The following is a 21,379-nucleotide window of genomic DNA, read 5'->3' on the forward strand; positions in this document are numbered from 1 at the left end:
AACTGTTTAGGGGGTTGTCCCTTTTCTATTAGTGCTTTCAAACTGCAGAAGCCTTTTTCATAGTTCTTATAACTCTCTGAGACAGTCCACCCTCTGAGTACACATCATAGGAACTCCAGCCGATTGTAGTTCATAGAAGGCTCTTTGAAAGGTCTTTTTGTGAGCTCCCAGTATAGAAAAATACCATTCCCAGCATGAGTGGAATCATCTGTGATGTAACTGTATGGTAATTGGTCCAAAAAACGTAACAGTTCAGTGACTGGATGAATACATGGCTCAGTAGGTAGAGTGATCGTCCCGTAGCCCAAGGGTTGCCAGTTTGATCCCGACCCGGTTGAGCTCATGTTGAGGTGTCCCTGAGCAAGATACCGAACCCCTAATTGCTCCTGATGGGTCGTGGTTAACGCCTTGCATGGGAGCTACCGCCATCAGTGTGTGAATGTGTGTGTGAATGGGTGAATGTGACGTACATGTAAAGCGCTTTGGATAAAAGCGCTACATAAGTACAGACCATTTACCATTTATTTGAACACAACACTGGAAAAGTGTTACATTAAAAAAAAAAAAAAAAAATTAAACACTGGAGAAATGATGCCTTTAAACCAAAAGAAAAAGAAGAAATGTATAAACAGTGAAGCCCAGTGTTTATAGCACCAATGGAGGAATGAAGGCCCGCTGGATGGCCATCATGCCTCTGAGTCATTGTTATCTGCAGCATGAATGCAACCAGAGACGAAGCCATAGATAGCACATAGGAGGATTCCCAGTCCCCATAACCCTTAGAGAGCCCCCACATCTGGATCAAACATTAGAATTGTTTAGTTCAGATTCTGTTCACAACCGTGAGTTCTACATTTCTGTGAACCATGTTTTTTAGCTTTTACCTCAATTTCCTGACACTTTTTTTTCCAGACTCTTGGTCTGAATGACATTGAACATCAGCTATTTCTAAGACAATGTTGTAAACATTGTTAAAACATCTGCTGAATAAGCATGAACTTGTAACATTAGCCTTTATAAAGTGAAACAAGACAACATTGCAGTCCAGTCTTCATTGAGCTTATGTGTTCAATATGAAGGATTTAGCCTCTTATGCATTTTTAACTGGTCTCTACCAACCAGCCAGCTGGTAGGTCATTTTTACATTCTTGCCTGGGAGCATGTAATGTACTATACTCACTGGAGGCGGTTCCACATCTCCAGTTTTAGGGCATGTCCTTTGATCAGAAGTCAGGTACCAGGGCTGGAAATAATGTGACACCTAGAAACTAACACACTGGTTTAGCTATTATCAACAATATAAGATGATAAGTTGTTTTTTTTTTTTTTTTGTTTGTTTGTTTGTTTTATTTTTAATAAACAGCATGTAATTAAAGCTGTCAACACTTTTCATATGTGGAGCAACCATAATGGATTTTCAGTGAAGGTCAGTGAAAAAAAAGACCTGTGGAATAATGGCTGGCACAGTTTTCAGGCTGTACAGTTTATCTGTAATATTGCATCAAATTGGGGGAATAGGAGAGTTTAAACCCTCTGAAGCACACACAAGCACATGTGTACACACACACATACACTTAATAAGAACCACTTGGTTGGACCAAAACAAAGACTTTTAGCTGTCTTTGTTCCAAGCTGAACTCATCTTGCTAAGGGGCTTAGAGCTATGAGTAGGACTCAAGTACTTAACAGATTTTTCGTGATGATGGGCTTGACTGTTTTAAACATTGTTTTTTTGTTTTTTTAAAATAACATTTAAAGAAATTTCAGAGCTGTCCTTAGCGCTGATATATGGGCAGGGCATTGCCATCATTGCTGTATAAGATTTAACATGCATTTGAAAAGGTTAGTCAGCATTATAACATGTCAGATTAGGTTAGAATCATAAGTCATCCACAGCTGATTTTTAAAACTTGTTAAAAAAAAATACTCATACATACTTGGAGTGTCGGTTTTAGCAATACCTGTATATTTCAGAGCAAAATGGAATAAGCTCCCTGCAGTTCCAGGCTCAGTTTCAGGATTACAGTCAGTCTAAAGTCAGTGGATGAAAGATTGAACTTTAAGGAAATACATTTTCCTTTCATATCTTGCAAATAGTGAAACAAACGTGTTTCTGCGTGTGAGTAGGACTGTCCAACATCCCCGTGACTCTGCTGTGCAGTGAAACTTTTCACACATCTGCCTTTTACCTGAGAAATCATTATCCTAACCCCTAACCCTATCATTCAAAGACATGTTCACAGGGTTAGGCTGTCTCTGTACAGGCTGGCTTTCCTAAACATATGTTAAAGCCTCATGTTTTTATCTGTCTTTCTTTTTTTGGCATTGCAGTTACTTTTTCCTGGCAGTGGTAATCTGCACACTTCTGTATTTGTCTGCTGTGTGTCATACATCTCCCTGTTTTCAAACTTTTCTTTGCTTCGTCTGCACTTTTACATTGTTGACACTTCCCTACCTCCTCCCTGTGATAAAACAACGGAAACAGACGTTTGCATTGTCATTATTAAAAATGTGCATTTATTTCCAAACAAAACATATTTAGAAGAAGAAGAAATCTTTGTCAGTATATATCACACATACTAAAATCAGTTTTCTGCATTTAGCCATCACTGGTTGCATTTACTAGAAGCAGTGGGCTGCCATACAAACTGGGGGGCTTAAGGGCCCCTAATTGCTTCCCCAGATAAGATAAGAAACAAATAGGAATAATATATATATATATATATATATATATATATATATATATATATATATATATATATATATACATATATATATATTGGGCATATTTAAAGGTTTACACTGTATATGTGCTATCCTTTTACAGTTTTCTACACGATCGGGTTTTTAAAGTTATATTGCATCTTTTTAGTGGTCTTTATTGAACTCTTTTAAAGAAATGAGACACCCACCCCTCCATCTCTCTTTAGTCTGAGCTCCATCAGATTTAGCTGAACTCAACCTGTGGTGTGGATCACTGAGGCGTGGGAGTGGCTTAAATCGCTGTTTGGTTTTAAATCCACACGTGGTGTCTCGGTCTTCAGCTTGTTTAGGACGGCGCACACAGCGAGAAACTTCGGACCAAACTCATGCCACTGCATTGCCCTCGTCTGTCGTTGCAGGGCTAGACGGAGATCCGACGGAGGCTCTGATATCTCGGCAAAATGCCATCTCATCCCATCAACAAGTTTGCTGACCTGGAGGAAATGATGTGCAAGGTAAACGATGAGCGCAAAGAAAGTTGAGCGGAGTAAAAGTTGGCCCGCAGAAGTCGGGAGGGGTTGTTAACGGTAGCTTGCTAGCTACACCGAAGTTTCTCTTCACATTTCCCCTCATGTTGCGGATAATGCTGTGTTTAACGTCTTCGCTAGACGTTTTTCGGTCTCTTGGTAGTGATTAGGTAGTTAACTTGAACCTGAAGGTAACTTGCCACACAGAGGGAGCCTTGTGGCGGCTGTTGTTTCTGTTCTGGGCCTATCGAACTACTAACTAGCAAAGATAACGGTCAGATTGCTTGTTCAGTAGCATAAAGCAGCGTTTTCTGCCACTAGTTACAAGCGGTTCAAGTGAAGTATCTGAAAAACTAGGCAACTCCAAGAAAGTTAGCCATAACAGCTAACTATATGTGGAGCGAAACGCAGATAGGCGTTCACCTCACTCGATGAGTTTCAGTTTAATACTGCTCCTTTTGCTTTAGTGATTTGCAACAAACTGTAGTTTTTTTGTTTGTTTTTTTACTGAAACTACAGAGTTAAAGTTATTTTGACCATTTGATGTGGGTTAAAGTGTTAAAGAACTTCAGAAAATGATAAACATACTAATTGTCCTTTAAATGGAACCATCAAATTTTTCTCATTTATGATATTTAATGCAATTTTACTTGGGTTTACTTTTTTCAGTATGCTTGCCTCATATATCCTGAGTGAAAATTTGTAATTTAAAGAGTTAAAATTGAAACTATTAGGTTGCACGGAAGAAGGTCACATCTAATTTATTTGCATCTTCATTGCTTGATGTAATGATCACTGGGTGGATTGTCAGATGATGAGCCCCTTGAGTCAGGATGAGGACACATGCAACCTGAATAACTGCTGGTTTTTGTGCAAGCCTGGAGTCGATCAGTCTCTTTGCAAATGCTTGAACTGGCTAAGATGTGATGGCAAACAGTATCTCGAATGGAAGTAAATTAGTTTCCTGGCTCAAGAAGTGCCACTTTCAGACAAGTCATGATGTGTCACAGCATCAGTCCTGTCATTGTGGTTGATGATAGACGTGTCTCCGAGGAAAAAACGTAATCAGTATTTGTTTATTAATGTATCTTCTGGGGGTAAAATTCTTTCAGCACAGTGATTGACTTTATCGGTTTATTTATTGCTGCCTTGTTGTTTAGCATCCAAACAGGTCTGTTTTCTTAACATTAACCATCTGATCAGCGTGGGTATGATGCTTGCATTACTGGATCTGAACACATCTGGTTTATGTGTTGGCTGATATTCTATTTAACCCTTTAAAGCCTGACCAAAGACAATATAGGGAGTTGTTTTTTGTTTTGTTTTTTTATTTGAAACCTTTATTAGGCCATTTTTTACGTGTTAAACAAAATTAAAATATATTTTGTATATCAAATGTTACCATGTGATTAAGTTTTTACCATAATGTGATGCAAAAGGTCTCAGAAACTGTATGAAAAATTATACATACAGCATTAAAGGGTTAGATGATGCACAGACTTGACATATTTGGTAGATTGCTCATTGTTTTGTAAATGATTCAACAAATGGAGTGTATCCACAATCTGTCCAGGATCTGTGAAGAGCAGCATGTGATATTAAAACACCCAACGTTTATACACATGAATACAAACTCTTGTTAAATCAAGTCATATGAGGTAATTGTGAATGCACTGTGCTCTGATCTCGGGCTGTGTGCATAAATACTAAGTGGAGATAGTAAAACCTTAAATAACAAGAAAATGATAAACAATTCACATTCACTGTGTTGCCTCTTCTTTTTTTGTTTGTATTGTTCTTTTTAAAGATGGTGGTCAAAAGATTTTAGACGGTCCACTTCATTGCCGTAACCCAGCTCATGTTGTAAGCTGCTCTGGATCAGTAAAAAAAAAAAAAAAAAAAAGTGCTTATGTATCACATGTTTTTTTGTCAAGAGCTGCTAAGTTTATGGTTGAAACAAAAATAACTAATTTGAACTTATAGACAGTGGCTTCAAACAAAGAGTAAAAGAGTGATTGCTGCTATGAAATCCATTTTTCTTTGTCAAGAACTGGTTGAAGTATATCCAAAGTTTAAAAAACAAAATAAGTTTTAAAAGTGGAAAACTTATTTCTTAATACTGATTTAAAGCAAGTTGTGATTTTGAAATGTTTACCCATTTATAAGCCGACAAATGTGCCAAAAGTAGTGTAAAAATGGAGACGTGTACCTTTTTATTAACCATAAAATCTTTTTTTTTTTTTTGTTTTTTTTTCTTCCAGAATTTACTGAGACTTGACCTCAGAGAGCAGAGCAGGCTACCTCCGTCTCTCAGTATGACGACTAGAACACCTGGTTACATGTCTGAGCTGTGTAGAAACACTTCATTTTCCCTCTCGTCTCTGCCCTGCCTCTCCAGTGATCCTTTGGACAGTCCATTTCTGACTTCTAGCCAATGGGGGCAGCAAGCAGAAAGTCCTCAACCCCCCCAGCTTGGTAATTCCACACAGTGGGGAAAGTCGGGTTTCCTTTCCCAACGCTCTGTCAGCATGGTGGAGACGAGCAGCACACCAGGAGCAAGTCTAGGCTGGCCTGAAATAAAGACCTGTCAAAGTGACATGAGCCCCTCAGCTCTCAATGCCAACTCCTCCTCGTCCCCCTCTTCAGTTTCTAGCTCCTCTTCCTCATCGCGCTACAAAACCGAACTGTGTCGATCTTTCACCGAGAACGGCTTGTGCAAGTATGGCGGGAAGTGCCAGTTTGCCCATGGGCCAGAGGAGCTGCGTGATCTTAACAGACACCCAAAGTACAAAACTGAGCCATGTCGTACCTTTCATACTATTGGGTTCTGCCCCTATGGGATCCGCTGTCATTTTGTCCATAACAACGAGGAAGAAAAGAAACACCCCTACTCTCGCTCTGTATCATCATTTTCCCCCTGCAACACGCCTCACCAACCACCTTCAACTTCCCGCTCCAACAGACCTCCTCTGGTCAGACAGAGTTTCAGCTTTGCTGGGTTTCCTTCTGCTCCCCAACAAGTCCTTCAGCCTCTCCTAACCGGTCACACTCCACCCGTCAATGTCTCTTTCACACGAGCTCCATCGGTTTCTCCTCCTTCATGCGCTGACATCACTGACCTGTTCTCCAATGCCTTCCTAGAGATGGACACCGCATTCGAGTCCTCCCCTGCCCACCATTACCAACCCCCCATGTGCCAGACCACTCCAGCTGACCCTCGCTCTCCATTTCTGCCATCCCCTGATTCCGGGTATTCGCCATGTGGTCTGTCTCCAACTGGTTCGCCTTCCCTCAGGCAGAGTCCAAGCACTGCAGGGATCCTCCCAGGGCCTTTGGGTACCCGATCCCTGTCGTACACCTCTCTGTCAGACCAGGACCAAGATGGAGGCAGCTCTGCTAGCTCATTCAGTGGCTCTGAATCCGGCGGGAGTAACAACGAAAGCAGTGGCAGACGTCTCGCAGTGTTCAGTCAGCTCTCTGTTCCTGAAGATGCCACAGGATTCTGCCTTTAAACTGCAGCGTGCTTCAACACAAAAATGTTTTCATACATTACAACTCAATACATGCAGTGCACACACACATCCTTAGTCATTGCAATGTTCACACACTAGACACATATGTACACTCCTCATCCAGCTGGACTGATCCTGAAGATGCTCTGTTCGCCTGAAATAAATGAAGACTTGATGACTGACTCGGATTCCCGTTAGATTTATGTAGGAAAATGTCTCAAGCTACAATCACATTGAAATGAGTGTTTTTACCACAACAGTACACATCAAGACAGATGTTTGACAGTGTTGGGAACCTTTTTTTTTTTTTTTTTTTAATTTTCTAAATGAGCTGACACGTGAGTTGAGACAAACTGAATCAGTGTGATGGGAATGTGGTTGAAGCTCACCACCTCACTGATTCATTGATTAACTTGTCAGCATCTTAAATATATCAGTCTGATGAAGCCAAAGAGGACACTTATAACTCAGACTTTGTTTAGGAGTTCCTCCTTAAATTATCACGGTATTGTTTATAAGCTTGTGAAAGTTTGTTTTTCTTTTTTTTTCTCATAATTGTGCAGTCTCACGTTTATGTTTAGATCAGCAGCCTTTAACCTGAAGGTTTCTAAACAATGTGCCTGTCAGGTCTCTTGACATTGTTAGGTTGGGGGTGAGTTGTTTATTTTTTTTTTCCAAAGAAGAGCAGTAATTGAATCTGCCTTGGCTTCTTGTGCATTCTTGGCATGCTGCTACTAGTGATATGACAAATTGCCAAATTTAGGCTGCACAGAAGCAATAATGGGATGCCAACACATTACTGGCTTTTGACTCTGGTGTAAAGTTTAAATCCCAGTGGATCCTTCTCAACAGTCCCTGCTTTCATTCACTGGTTTTATTGATCTTTGACATTCCCAGTAGCTGGACTTTGTTTTTTGTTCTTTTTTTTTTTTTGTTGTTTGTTTTTTGGATGACTGTTTTTGTGATCCCCACCTTGTTGCATTACTTTGTGATTCAGTATTAATTCTTGTTACGGCTCTGTACTGTTAAGACTGCATCATCCCAGTATCATCTATGTGAACTGTACTCCTGGGTCTGTTGCCTTACTGAACTGGATTCAGCGTACTGTAGGGTTAGGATATGTTTGCTTAGTGTTTTAGAAAAGTTACTTGGCTGTTTTGTGTGTTTACAGGATAGTTGGTTAGAGGAACGAATGATACAATGTTCCTGATCTATTTAAAATTGCCTTTTTGTCAACATGTTTAGGGCCTTGTTAGCAGTAAAGCTCATAATCCTTAGTAAATTAATTTCTTTAATTTATTTAAATGTATTTATAGAGAAGTTCTTTTGTTAATGCTTGCATCAAGTTTAATATATTTGGGTTTCTTTTGCTTTTTTTTGTACTACAAATAAAGTTCTTTCCTTTTTTAAGTGGCATTGTGATTAATATCTGCTTCACAACCTTGTATTGAATGACATGGAAGTTAATACAGTTGTGCATAAGGTTCACGTGAGTCTTTAGAAGTATACAGGAAGGAAGCAAACAGGAAACCAGTGAACTGTCATTTCTGGTGTTCAGTTGTAGATTGTATTCCCGTGAACTACAGAGATGAACTGTACACAGGTTAAAATGTTAAGACAAGCTTTATTTTAGGTAGATCTCCATCTGATTGCTTTCTTGTAAACACTTGTTAATTCACTTCAGATTTGTTTTAAATCTATCATCTGTGCAACATTATCTTCAGAAATATGTTCACATAACTAGAAAACTGCCGGCTCTTTAAGACAAATCTAAGAATTTGAGTAAAATGTGAAGCTGTGGTTTAAGAATACTGAACACACACACAAGAACTATTATCTTGTCACTGTTAACATGAAAGGGGCTGCCTGTCTGGGAATGATTAGTGGCAGTGAAAGGGTTAAGGCATATGTGGGCTTGTGTGCAGCTTTGTGTCCTAAAGACATTCTCCCACACTCTTGCCCTGTGGGACGTAGGAAAGGCAGGCAGATGGCTGCATTCAGGTCCACCGCGGGTCAACATATGGCCCTGGGAGACAAAGTTTGTGTTTGAGAGAGTGAGCATCTTGCCATGCATGAGTGGAAGAAGTTGAATGAGTTGGCAAGAAGAGGTGAAAAAGGTAACCGAGGGGGGAAGAGAAAAATCAGTAAGAAAAAAGCTGTGAGATAAAAAGACAGTTTGAGGGAAGAAAATCCTGTGAGATTGTTCAGCATTTATCTCCACAAACCATTTCACTCATCAGTTACTTTAGTTTTTCCTAGTAACATAACACTACTTATAATCTCAACTATTTGAAATAGTTTGAGGCACAATATACCTCATTTTCTATAATATGCAGCATACAAAGAAAATCTAAAACAGGAAAGAAATTTCTAAACAAGCCTCGACAGTGAGAATAAATCTTGTAATAATTTCTAAGTGTTTGTATAATTATTTTTTTATTTTATAAACATGCAGTTGGATGAAATGAATAAGGAAAGCTTGTTGGTATTGTCTGGGTTTTCTCAAAGATTTCTATTAATCATTGCCTTTTGCTGACAACAGATTTTGTAACTAGTGAGAACAGAAAACTAGCTATGAGCTAGCTGCCATCCACTGTCAAGCAAACAGATGGATAACAATGGTAAAATGTCACTATACATGACATGTTCATCTTTTATATACTTTTTATTTATTCTGGGTTGAGGTAGTTTTATGAGGACTTTTATGTTAATGTGGCTGTTTCGGAGCTTTCATTTAATTAAAGAGGAAAAAAAGTAAAATGTTTAAGAAATATTTTTACTTGACAGATTAAAGGTTGAAAATGTATAAAAATATAACTTAATATAGCCACAAAATCATTAATATAATAAATCATTAATAAAATGTCACCATACTTGGTAACAGTTATGAAAGCAGAGCTGATAGTTCAGGTAAATTAATTAGGGCTAGAATACAATTTAGCCTCTCAGCCCAGTTCACCTTGCTAAGTAAGCTGAATATAGTTATCCTTTCATATTCATCACAGTTGTTGAAGCTACATGAACTAGTGCTCTGCATCACTGTTAGATAATCTGGCTAATTGAGCCTTAATAATCAGGAGTAAATGTTTAAAAACAGGTTATTTAGAGCCAATTTAGTTGCTGTTGACATCAAATTACTTATTGCTTCAAACAGAAAGAAGAAAGAACCAAACTGATTTCAACTTTTTTTCAAATTAAAATCAAAGTTGTGAGCGTTTCTTTGGGAAATCCTAACCCACATCAACTGTCTCGCTCAACTTCTCACAGTACAAAAGACTTCTGCCGGTCTGTGTGGACAGTGTTACTGAAGTTCAAGTCATCAGTTTGATTCGTTTAAAATGCTGAGTTTTCTTGTGCTCTCCTAACGCCTCCTTTCTTTCCTTTAGAGCACTTGAGCACATGCCTCCTCCCCTTCTGCTCTCCGCCCTCCCATCATTCACCGTTCCACTTTGTGAGAGCATTTGGTGACTTTGTAATACAGAGTAGGGGAGCTAAGATGTGTAGAGCAGCATAAAGCTGCTGCTAAATGCCCACCATTGTTCATCAGTTACAAGAACCAGAGTGCAGATCCCCTCTCGTCATCACATTAGAACCATTTTGGTACAGACCCATTAATCTCACTGGTCCCTTCTCTGCTTCCTCCTTAACCAACCTCCCTCAATGACCAATATTAACTCTTTTTTTATTATTACATGTTATGTCTCTGCGGTCTCCAGTACAGGCTCTGTATTCTCTATCTCATGTTCTTCTTGTACAATCTTTCAGTGTACTCCTTCACCAACTTCCTACGTTTGCACCTCCCAGACTTGTCTCTAATCCCGCCTGAATGTTTCTTTTCTCTCTTTTTTTTGTCATTTTTATTCTCCTCAGAAAGGATTTGGGTTAAGTATTAAATAGGCTTCAAAGAATGGATAAAAGAGCTGGCCATGGTTAGGTGTCATATGTTCAGATGCATAACTGAATTTCACCCACTGTTTTATTGTTTCTAAGCATTGGTAGTTGTATGGAAGTTCCAGTCAGTGTGTGTATAACCTGGGTGTTTTATTGAATATCTCTTGTGTTTTTGAGTTCTTTCAAACATTCTTGTCTTTAAGGCATGAATACAAAAAAACATACGTAACTCTATTCTGAGAACCAGCCCGATTTTCAGACATTAGACTTAAGAATAAACTAATTTGGGAAACTTCAGCAATATACTGTCCATCCAGGAAGTTCGAGGTAAAGGAAGGGCATAATTATGGGGGGAAAAAAGAAAAAAAAAACAACAACTGGGGACATAAGTTGATAGAACTTGACTTTGAATCCCCAGAATGCACTGCAAACTGAATCCTGCAGAGCTTCGTTTGTAATTCATTTTCTTTGCAGAAATATCTATTCAGCTATGAGTAAAACTGGAGGAATACAGACCCACATCCTTCTGCTGATCTGCTTCTAATGTTTAGGACAATTGTTTTATTTAGACATCATTTAGACATCTGCCTGTGCATCACCTGCTGTGTTGCAAGAATGAGGTAGACATTCAAATGCAGTATACACTGCAGGAAGTGTGTATTGGCTGGCTATACTGCCAATAAGAATAGCTTGATGTCAAATACTTAAATATCTAAAACTGTAGCCATTAATGTTGTCTTAGCAACAAACATGGGCCATGCCAGAGCCAGAAATAGATTCACTGGTCAAAGTTGTATGTTAGGATTTTTACAAACATGTCAAACCTTTTACGCTGGAACCTGTGGAGTACTGGAACATAACCAGGTGGGATTTATTGGAGCACAGACAGAAATAAAACCAGATGGTGACTATAATCCATCAACTGCAGCAACATTATCAGCATGGTTCCATGCTAAATATAGCACTTTGATAAGTTTTACTGACCCTGGGTGACTCTAATGTAAGCTCCAAGCTAACCCATGGACATTTTAAAACATGTATTAATAATACTACTATTGGACATTGAATACTTTTAATGGACAATCTGCCGGGAGTATGTACATTTTATCATCACTGAATTGACTTTGTTGTTAAAAGATATTCTGATCTGTAAAAACCTGCAAACCCCTCAAGGGTTGTAGTTGTTTTTTCCTTGAAATAGCACTGGAAAGTCTGTTTTGTTAAACTCTAGGACCAGTTGCATCTTTCATACACAGAATGCACATCAGAAAAGCAAATAATCAAACAAAAAGCAATGCAAAGATAAACAAGCAAAAATATTCACTGAAAAAAAAAAAAACAAGGCAAACCTGAGAAGGACTCACTTACACATCAGAGAGGAAAACCATGACAGCTTCATGTGTCCCTCTAGTGGCTTTAAGTGATGTAACATCAGAGGAACAGTGATGCACCTAATAAATAAGATTCCACTTTCACACATATGTAGACAAACTAGATCTGGAAACTGCTATTACATTTTCATAACGTAAACAAAAAATCATGTACCCATGACAGAATACTGATCTACATTGTACCTTAAATTGAAATTTAAATGACCAACTAAAGAACGTTAGATTGCAAAAGGGAATCAAATAGACAGCAGAGTGAAGCATAAGGAGTTGAACACAGCTCCTCTGTTATGGCTATTCATTTAATGTAGCACCAATGTGTTGCTTTATTTGGCAGCATTTGTCTTTAGCAACAACAGGAATTATTGCTTTGTAGTAAACAGCTGAATTCCAGTTGCATCATCAGTCTTAAATTCATCATAAAACTTCCTGATCTAGTTTGAGTCTTAAAAATTCTCCAGAAACTTAATTTCTTCAAACATTTAGACAGCAGCAGAATGTTTCTCCATTTTGCCTCACTCTTTTCATGGTGAGCGGTGGTCTTAAAATATTGTTCACAATCCTTTTAATGGCCACCTTAATTTTTGTTCTACTTTTTCCACTTTTTTTTTCTGTGCACTCAGACCTTTCAACCTATCTACTTTACATTGCAACACGTTAAAAATGAATATATGCTCTGTGATGTTATCTTACATTCACAATTGTGATCATATTCACATCCACGAACAGTCATTACATCTTTTCTAAGCTAGGCTAACTTTAACCCTTACTTAGTTCAAACTACAGCAGAGAACTTCATACATTTTACAGCTCAAATGAACTATAACCTTAAATAGAGAGAGAGAGAGAGAGAGAGAGAGAGAGAAAAAAAAACTATTTTTCCTGTATCAAAAAAACCACAAAGAAAGTTTAAAGGCTGGTTAGCCCTTTATGGCCTGTCATCAGGAGCAGTTGGTCAGCAGAGTATGAGGAGCCCAGTTTCTCCCAGTTGTGATGTTTTACCCCCGCTGTGACCAAGCTGCTTAGTGGAAGAACAGGAACTACTATCCTCTCTTTTGGCAGTTGGTTAGTATCACAGAATCAAGTCACAATTTCTGGATGACCACCTGGAACTTACCTATCGAGAAAAAATGGAAAAGACAAAACCATTTATTTAATCATTAAAAAATGTTAAGTAAAAAAAAAAAAAGTGGACTCTATATTTGTTTTTTAAAAACTCAATTATTACCCACATGTCCATACACCACTCCCTCTATTACACAGAAAATCTCTACATTAATATACAACCCCAAAGGCCCATGACTTCTTTAATGTCCAAAATGTAACTAACTAACACTGTTAACCAACTGTACAGCCACTCAAATCTCATGTGTAACACTGGTTTTGCAGCTGGTGGTTGCTAGTGAACATGTTACATCAGTTTACTCCTTCCTGTAGAAAGAAAATGTGGATTGATATTTCTATTGGTACTTACAGGATGGCATGACAGAAACCTCAGCTGTCACCACACTCTCCAGACCAAGGTTAGACAAAGCTCCTCTCACCACACCACATGAAAAAGCAAGGTACTAAGAAAAAACACCAAAAATAAAAGTTAAAATATGATTTTTTTTTTTTTTTTTGGCTGTTTAACACAAACCATTAAATTCCTGCTTCTTCTAAATCACCATGTAAGAGCAGTAGAGTAAGTTATATACCTTTGGAGCCTGATCCAGGTACTGTTTTCCACTGGATAGTGGGGTTAGTAGAGCAAACTTGTTATCCTGCAGGACGTAGGTACCCTGTGGTGAGAAAAACACATTAATTTAAAAGGACATTTAATATGTGACAACAATAACACATTTCAACTTCGAGTATATGCCATGATTTATATGCAGTGCTAAATTTGCTAGAAAGGTTGCCACCGATTAAAGATTACATGTGATGTTTTTGGCATAATGGAGCTGTTCTTCTAGAATTGTGTTCATAGAAATTTAACTAGCAGAGGAGGATTTTCAGGCACACATTTCCATTTCTGTTTTACCTGATGGTTCGTTCTGAGGTTGTCCACTTGCCTTCTGAACACCTTAGTCCAGAAGTCCTTACAGATAAACTTCATTATATCCAACTCATCCTTAAAGCTGGGGGAATCCCTGGTCAACCTGCAAACATCAACCCAGACACTTTTTGTTAGGGAGAACACGGGTTACACAGCATTTACTGATGCACATCCAGCACTGTTCCTCATCTACCTCTCAATAAGTCCTTGTCCAACTCTGAAACCCATGCCTTCCAAGACAGAAATACACACAGCTCTATCCTGAGGAAAGGAATAACAAGAGACTTGTCCAATCAGTATGCCATGCAAGTATCTGCCCTGTAAACTGGTTGTGTTGATGGGGGAAAAAAATAATGAAATAACAAGTTGCAATCCGAAGACTGGAGGATGCAAAGTCGGATATATTTTTTTTAAAAGCTACAAAGATTAGCTAGCGTTTTAACATTGAATGGGGATTACAGTTTTTCTTTTATTATTCAATGCCACAGACCCTCTTAAAGCTAAAGTCATTTCAAATGTGCTGGGGTTGAATGATTCAAGCCTGTTTATTAAACAAACCTTGCTGCCCATCTCTCCTTTATTTGATTGCTGCTCTTTAAAAATATGCGAAACGATCTCCATATGGAGGAATTCAAACAGGGATTCGTCTGCCATTCTGAAACACACATAAAAGCAAAATACAGACCTGTTAAACGCTAATGTTACGCAGCTTAAAATAGCCCAATGAACACAAACAAATAAATTTAATAACAAAAACACGTTCTCCTGATGAAAGTTAGCTAGCTGAAGATGGTTAGCCCGATATAGCTAGCTGTGTTTGCCCACAACAATGAGCGCTAATAACTTGTGCTTTTTTTTATCTGAGTATTTTGGATGGAACAATGCCAAATAATCAGATATCTATCCTAAACAGATGATAAACCTTGATGTTTTCGACCAGCCGTTACATCAGCCGTACCTGTGAATTGACTATAAACAAAGTAGCCTCATTGTCCGGCGACATTCGATTTCCACGCCAGCCCACTCCTTCAAATGAACGCAGGCGGTGTTAAGAGTTATCCACCTACAAAAGGCAGCATGGAGAGCACGCCTGATCTCGCCATATCAAAGGACATGGGAAGTAACCATACACACAGCAATAAAATTCTGGTTCTCAAGTGAGATACAAAAAGGCTCTTTGAGTTAGTCCGCCTTCCAAAAACTAGTGCTATTAATGTTAAATGGCTGTATTATATTTCGGTCTAACCCGGTTCATACAAACAAACACATCCTTGATTGTCGCAAGCTGTAGGAAGCCAATCGTTATACGAAACGCATTTTATCACGTGATATTATCTGTCAGCTCGGATTGGATGTTGGAGTACAAGCGACTTCCTAGTTGCTCATGTGATTTGTGTTTATGCTGTTAAAGACGAGGTTAGGAACTTTCTGTATCTATTTTAAAGCCTAAAATCACTGCATATTTTAACTAGATTTTTTTAAATAAAAAATGTACATAATAATTTTTTAGATGAGCTGATTTAAAAAAAAGAGCCAAATAGGACAGATAGTGTTTGTCGCCTGCGTAAGTAGTGGCTCCCCCTGTTCCTTATTTCTAGTTGACAGTTCAGTCTGGGTGTAGTTAACGAGCTGTCCTTTTGTTGGTATGTATGTTTGCAGTCATGTCCAGCAGGTACCCGATAGTAGTGCAGGGCGAGGCATCTGAAACAGACTCTGACGATGAAGTCTACATCACCTCACTTTCTGCTCCCCAAACTGCCGCCATCGGAGCCAAGGTTGTCCAGCTTGCATGCTTCAGTGTGTGTTTTATGGTGATATGAAAATACGAGTATGTCTATAAACACCAGCCATGACTGAATCCCTCATAATCTGTATAATATGTCCATGAATGTTTTCAGGTTCCAGGAGAAGCCTCTGAAACGGATAGTGAGGAAGAGTCGGAGCAGGGGCCTCGAGCATCTGCATTGAGCCAGGAGAGCACTCAGATACTGAAGAGAGACCTCCCCCCTCTTATTGTAGTCAGAGACCACCCTGATATACAATCTATAGTGGAAGATAGGCCAAGTCCTTCACACAAAGCACATGGTGAGGACTGCTAATACTCAAAGAGCTTGTGTAATTCCAAGCAGAGTTTACATAGTTTCTGTAGAAACTGAAACTAGAGGGGCTGACCCCCTCTATAAAAGCGATTTTTATATACAGTCCCCCAGTTTATGTCAGCAATGTTTGATTTAAAAATTTTAAGAGAGCAGTCCATTGGATAAGAAATTTTATATATACACCAGGTGGAGGAATAGTTATTGGATTCATTTTATTTTATCCATATTCAGAAAATAAAAATCTCACCATAGGAAAAGAAAAAAAAATAGTTGTGCCAGATAGTGGTGCATCTGTTGCATGTAAGAGAAAGTCATAGTTAAATATCAATTTCAATAGTGCTTCTTTAACCGTCTGTCACACAGAATGTTAAGGCCAGAAAAAGCTGGAACAGAGTTAACTGTTTTATTTATTTATCTTTTTAACAAAATGGGGAACTCTATGATGAAATAGGTGACATGTCCAGTTTACTTCTGTTTACAGGTGACACCCTTTTACAACAGAAGCTGCAGGAGTCCAACAGCCGGTTGTATTCTGATATAGGGCACGTGGTATGGCAGGTTTACGGCAGCGCCAGCAGGGAGGTATGTCATGCCTGTGACAAAGCCTGTTGTGTACAACATATAAATTGCATTGAATATTAGGTATAAAATGCACTGTGTACTGCAACATTACTAAAGCAGCCAGAAAATTAATTTTCATGCTGTTTGAAATTAAACAATAAATGCAAACCTTTCCAAGCATAATATAAATTTAGAATTTGGTTTAATGTTTTTTTTTTGTTTGTTTTTTTTGCATAAATTACTAGAAATGCTGTTTTAAGTATAAACAGAGCTGAAAATGATATTATAGAAATGTCTATTGTCTTGCATTCAGGGAATTGGTATTTTCTGTTAACAGTATAAGTGTCTCCGCTATCTTAGATGGTTTCACCTGTTTTGAAACAGTAGTTTATTGTATATCAGTAGTTTTACTTTTCAGTTGTTTGACTCTGTGTTTGTGCGAAGGTGCGCAGTGCAACATCTCAGCTAAATACATCCCAGAGCGCCATCATCAACGCGTCCCACAGCATCAGATTAATCCTGGATGATCTGAAGGCTGTATCCGAGAAGATTGACATCATCACCAGCTGTCAAATACTGCCTGATATTAACATTGATAATCCCTGTAATTATACTACTGCTGTACCTTAAAGAATTAAATCAAAATAGAAATGAAAACAAATGTAGCATTATGATTTCTTAAGCTCGTTTCATCAGAAATAAAAGACTCCAGAGGGATAAAATATCACAAACTTTACTCTTCTAATAAAAAAATAAATAAAAACATGCCTACACAAATAAACAAAATGTATATTTAACAGACATTGCTTATGTATTTATCAGCAAGTGTCTGTGCATGTTACTGGAGTTTTGAGACAAGAAGTTAAAACAAGCCTATTCTGATATTTTGCTTTTTCATTTTCTTGCAGTTCTCTGTAAAAATGGATGTATTTAGAAAATGTTCCACAAAGCAACACTGATAGATTTTTAAAAGCACTGGTCTAACCCTCCATGATAAGTAAGAAAGTAGACTTGTATAGGCTTTTGTGCTATCATAATAATTTTTATCCTTTGCATTAAAGATCTAAAGAAAATGTAACTATTGAATATGAATTTCTGCTTGTCTCTTAAGTCTGAATGCAGCTCTGTTGGAGTTGCCTTTTTTTCCATTTATTTTTTCCCCCTTAATAGCTGCAGTGCTCTCAAATTCACACGTCTATAAATAAAGACATACTGTATATAATGTATATATATTTAAAAGTCTCCGGAGTTGTAGCTTTAATTGTGTGGATGCCCCAAGAGGTTTGGAATGTAGAGAAACCAGAAATAGAAAAGAAGAATTTTCTCACTTTAAATTTATTGGTTACAAATATAAACATACTCTCAGAAGTCACTGTACAAAATTATACCAAGGAAGAGGTATTTATGAAAGTATGGAGGTAAAGATGTGTTAAGAAGTTTTAGATTAATTATTTTGGATACTCTACTGACAGACCTCGTGACTAAATGCAGTACTAATTCACACAATGCATGAATATGTCACATTTGAGATTTGTCAGTCCACTTGAAATCACAAAATTCACGGTAAAGGTCGGTGTTGGTCAAAGTTTGACCGAATAATGACCGTAACATTTACAAACACGCCTGCAGAGGTCAGTAGACTTTGACAGATTATAAGAAACTGCAAAGATCAAATTACCTTCTAACAACAGCAGTTACACAACAATCCATATTTACATCCACATGCACAGACATGTTACACAGGGGTGTATACGTATACCAACACCACCACCAGTAGGTTGAGAATGGTGCCCACAATACCCACAATCCCAAGGAGGTGGTCTGGGTCAACTTTCCATCTTGCCAATTTGACATGCTCACTTTGAGGATCAGCCACCTGAAACAGAAAGATGTACAGAGAGAGTTGAATGTGCTGATCTAAATGAATTCAAACCAATGAAGCATAGCTACATATTTTAGCCACCTGATGGCGCCATTCACACATACATTACTGCAGTCAGACAACAGGGCACAAAATTTCCAATCTATTTTTTTTTTTGTTGTTGCCAAGACTATATTTTATTCTATTTGATTAGTAACAATTAATCTACACACTCTTGGCTAAAGTATGTGAAATATGTCTAATGTAGCATTAGGTGTAAAATCTGTCCATCCATGATATCCACCTTTTCCAATGCATGGTCGCGGGGGGGGGGGGGGGGGGGGGGGGGGGGGGGCTGGAACCTATTCCAGCAACGGCCGGGCAAGAGGCAGGGTACACCCTGGACAGGTTGCAAGGGTATGGCAGGTAGGTATAAAAGTAATTTAATTAATTCATGGATGTATATGTCATCATCGTTTTTATTCTGTTATCTTTTGTTATATGTATGCTTTCAAGTTAAACTCCACATACATATATGTGCACTATATGTCATAACTAGTCCAATATATTTGCATCTACAATTATATATCTATACTTATTATTCTCCAGCTCTGTCTCAGAAAGAGTAACAGTGGAGACATTAAAAAAACAAAAAAAGACAACAACAACAACAACAACAACAAAAAAGTTGGGATGAAATTTTATGTACTTCATTTTACCTTTTTGCTGTTTCTCCTTCCTGTGTCACTTCTCAGCTCCAGTTTGGACTCCATTAATAAGCCTCCTAACATTCCACAGTCAGAAGCAGTAAAAGCTGCTTTCAGCCTTGATTTGGTCAGTCCCAAAGTGAGTAGATCCAAATATTCTTAAAGATGAGAGCTGGTGAGAGCGCGTGTACTCATGGTATCTTATTCTGTTTGCATTTCTCTCTGGGCTATGGAGGCTCACAGATCTGTGAAAAATAAGAGTATAAAGGGATGCTGGTTTGTTTTATTGTGCATCTAAACAGCACAGAGGGGCACACAAGACCAAGAAGCTGCTCAGCTGCCCAACCACAATTTCTGTGCCAGGTCATATAGAGTTGGCTCAAGTGTCAAAGTGTCTAATAGGGAATGTTTCAGAAGGGAGTGATGAGGCCTTCAGTGTCACAAACGCGCCTATATATATTTGTATAGTTATTGCTAATGGATAAGTTGTGTGAGTGCATGGAGAGCATTTGAAAACTTTCAAGAAATTGTCCAGAGAGAGATGAATCAGACTACTCCACTTCTCCAGTTTTAAGAGGTATTTTTTAAAAATATATTACACCAGAACAAAATCACACATACTCCATGATTTTCATCTAACGTGTTTATGGTTGACAGAGGAGAACCGTTATTATAGTGATTCATTGGCAAGTCATTTGAGGCAGTGCACACAAACAGAAGCAAGTTACTGTAGGTCACAGGAAACGCTCAGAAAAAGTGCAGAAAAATAAGTATCATCGGGATTTCACTGTGGAGAGAGATATTTTTTCTTTTAGTGTGCAACAGTTGTAGATCGTATGCACCAAATTAACTGTCAAGTAATTGTTTATATGCTACATGATCTACAGTATAAAATGTATCCTACTGTTTGTATATGTGAAAGCAATCCCCTAGCTGGTCAATTAATCTTTTCACCTACTGGTTTGTGTTAGATCCTTCACGGAAAATAATCAAAGCTATTGAAGTAATTACTGTTGCCCTTTTTGCCTCATAGAAATTGAGGCGGAGGATCACAAGGGGATTGAAAGATGCAATTAATCAGGGACTCGAATGGGATGCAAACAACACCAGTATAATGAGACAATAGAGACATAAAAAAATCTGAAATCTTTGTTTTAGGAAAAAGGTTAACCGCAAAAAAAAAGTGGATCTAGCATCCCCAGATATCTATTGTATATCTATTGTAGGTGTATGTGTATTAATGTGTTGGTGTTGTATTGTGTGTGTGTGTGTGTGTGTGTGTGTGTGTGTGTGTGTGTGTGTGTGTGTGTGTGTGTGTGTGTGTGTGTGTGTGTGTGTGTGTGTGTGTGTGTGCATCCATCCCAGCTGTGCTGACTGAGCTCCAGGCTCTGGGGGTTTAATGAGTGAATGAGGACAAATACTGAAAACACCATTAAAACTGCAGCATGGAACTTATCACTGAGAAAGCAAAACAACACTATGTTGATTAATTTAACCAGAAGTGTCTTGAAACAAACCAGCCAATCTGAAAATAAAAGGAATCAAGCATAAGCTAAACCAAAATGTCTACAGAAAACACCCTAACAAGAAGAAAATGATTCAATAAGAATAATAATAATAACACCGTCTCCCAGTTCTTAGTTCAAGCCTGGCCATGGTGTTTTTTCTCCTGTTTTCTTTTTGTTTACTTCTGGTGCTTATCATTTATTTTGACTTCCTACATTCTTCTGTAACATATTATTTGCTAGTTGTTAAATACTTGCTGACATTGCCATTGTGATGCCTCCCACAATTGTTCTATTAGCAGCAAAAAATAAGCTTGTCAAAAAGCGATGCAAACGTGGAGGGTACCACCCCACATTCAGAATTGATGCAGCATGTTCCTGACCAAGCATCAGAATGTTACGAGGTGGAGTGAGAGCTGCTGTAACATATCTGTGATAAGCAGCATTATACAGTGTTACTGTGAGAGCTGGTTGCAGAAATTATGTGCCAGAAATCTAAGATAATGTAATATTAATGGCTACAGTTCTGTGGCATAAACATGAAAAAAAGAGCAGAATGATGAAAAGGCAAGAAAGTGTTCAGTACA

The 21,379-nt window shown here is 38.2% G+C and overlaps 3 protein-coding genes across 7 annotated transcripts; 2 read left to right on the plus strand and 1 right to left on the minus strand.

The window, feature by feature from the left end:
* Positions 1-2,942: 2,942 nt before the first annotated feature.
* Positions 2,943-8,150, plus strand: zgc:114130 (uncharacterized protein LOC570332 homolog). Its single transcript, XM_041994556.1, has 2 exons — positions 2,943-3,218; positions 5,492-8,150. Exons 1-2 carry the CDS (start codon positions 3,165-3,167, stop codon positions 6,740-6,742), a joined length of 1,305 nt encoding a protein of 434 aa, XP_041850490.1. The 5' UTR covers positions 2,943-3,164; the 3' UTR covers positions 6,743-8,150.
* A 3,541-nt stretch (positions 8,151-11,691) lies between these two features.
* Positions 11,692-15,129, minus strand: trappc6bl (trafficking protein particle complex subunit 6B, like). 2 transcript variants are annotated; one of them, XM_041994561.1, is made up of 7 exons: positions 15,018-15,129; positions 14,618-14,714; positions 14,253-14,320; positions 14,045-14,162; positions 13,719-13,802; positions 13,496-13,589; positions 11,692-13,138 (listed from the first exon to the last, which is right to left on the minus strand). In XM_041994561.1, exons 2-7 carry the CDS (start codon positions 14,711-14,713, stop codon positions 13,107-13,109), a joined length of 492 nt encoding a protein of 163 aa, XP_041850495.1. In that variant the 5' UTR covers position 14,714; positions 15,018-15,129; the 3' UTR covers positions 11,692-13,106. The 2 variants fall into 2 exon arrangements, with proteins under 2 accessions (XP_041850495.1, XP_041850496.1); XM_041994562.1 differs by lacking the exon at positions 15,018-15,129 and adding an exon at positions 14,982-15,000.
* Positions 15,130-15,382: 253 nt separating this feature from the next.
* bloc1s3 (biogenesis of lysosomal organelles complex-1, subunit 3) lies at positions 15,383-17,797 on the plus strand. Of its 4 annotated transcripts, none has more exons than XM_041994559.1 (5): positions 15,383-15,475; positions 15,719-15,856; positions 15,958-16,144; positions 16,640-16,740; positions 17,164-17,797. In XM_041994559.1, exons 2-5 carry the CDS (start codon positions 15,779-15,781, stop codon positions 17,347-17,349), a joined length of 552 nt encoding a protein of 183 aa, XP_041850493.1. In that variant the 5' UTR covers positions 15,383-15,475; positions 15,719-15,778; the 3' UTR covers positions 17,350-17,797. The 4 variants fall into 4 exon arrangements, with proteins under 4 accessions (XP_041850493.1, XP_041850491.1, XP_041850494.1 ...); XM_041994557.1 differs by having other exon boundaries at positions 15,384-15,475; positions 15,719-15,834; XM_041994560.1 differs by lacking the exon at positions 15,383-15,475 and adding an exon at positions 15,482-15,623.
* Positions 17,798-21,379: the final 3,582 nt, after the last annotated feature.

Source organism: Melanotaenia boesemani, chromosome 9 (assembly GCF_017639745.1).
Source record: "Melanotaenia boesemani isolate fMelBoe1 chromosome 9, fMelBoe1.pri, whole genome shotgun sequence".
In the NCBI taxonomy this organism is placed as follows: Eukaryota; Metazoa; Chordata; class Actinopteri; order Atheriniformes; family Melanotaeniidae; genus Melanotaenia; species Melanotaenia boesemani.

Coding starts and splice junctions, on each gene's coding strand:
- zgc:114130 (XM_041994556.1), top strand. CDS start 3,165: ATGCCATCTCATCCCATCAACAAGTTTGCTGACCTGGAGGAAATGATG. Junction 3,219..5,491: donor TGGAGGAAATGATGTGCAAG/GTAAACGATGAG, acceptor TTTTTCTTCCAG/AATTTACTGAGACTTGACCT.
- trappc6bl (XM_041994561.1), bottom strand. CDS start 14,713: ATGGCAGACGAATCCCTGTTTGAATTCCTCCATATGGAGATCGTTTCG. Junction 14,321..14,617: donor AAGGAGAGATGGGCAGCAAG/GTTTGTTTAATA, acceptor TCCTTTCCTCAG/GATAGAGCTGTGTGTATTTC. Junction 13,139..13,495: donor GGTTTCTGTCATGCCATCCT/GTAAGTACCAAT, acceptor TTTTCTCGATAG/GTAAGTTCCAGGTGGTCATC.
- bloc1s3 (XM_041994557.1), top strand. CDS start 15,721: ATGTCCAGCAGGTACCCGATAGTAGTGCAGGGCGAGGCATCTGAAACA. Junction 16,145..16,639: donor TCCTTCACACAAAGCACATG/GTGAGGACTGCT, acceptor TTCTGTTTACAG/GTGACACCCTTTTACAACAG. Junction 16,741..17,163: donor ACGGCAGCGCCAGCAGGGAG/GTATGTCATGCC, acceptor GTTTGTGCGAAG/GTGCGCAGTGCAACATCTCA.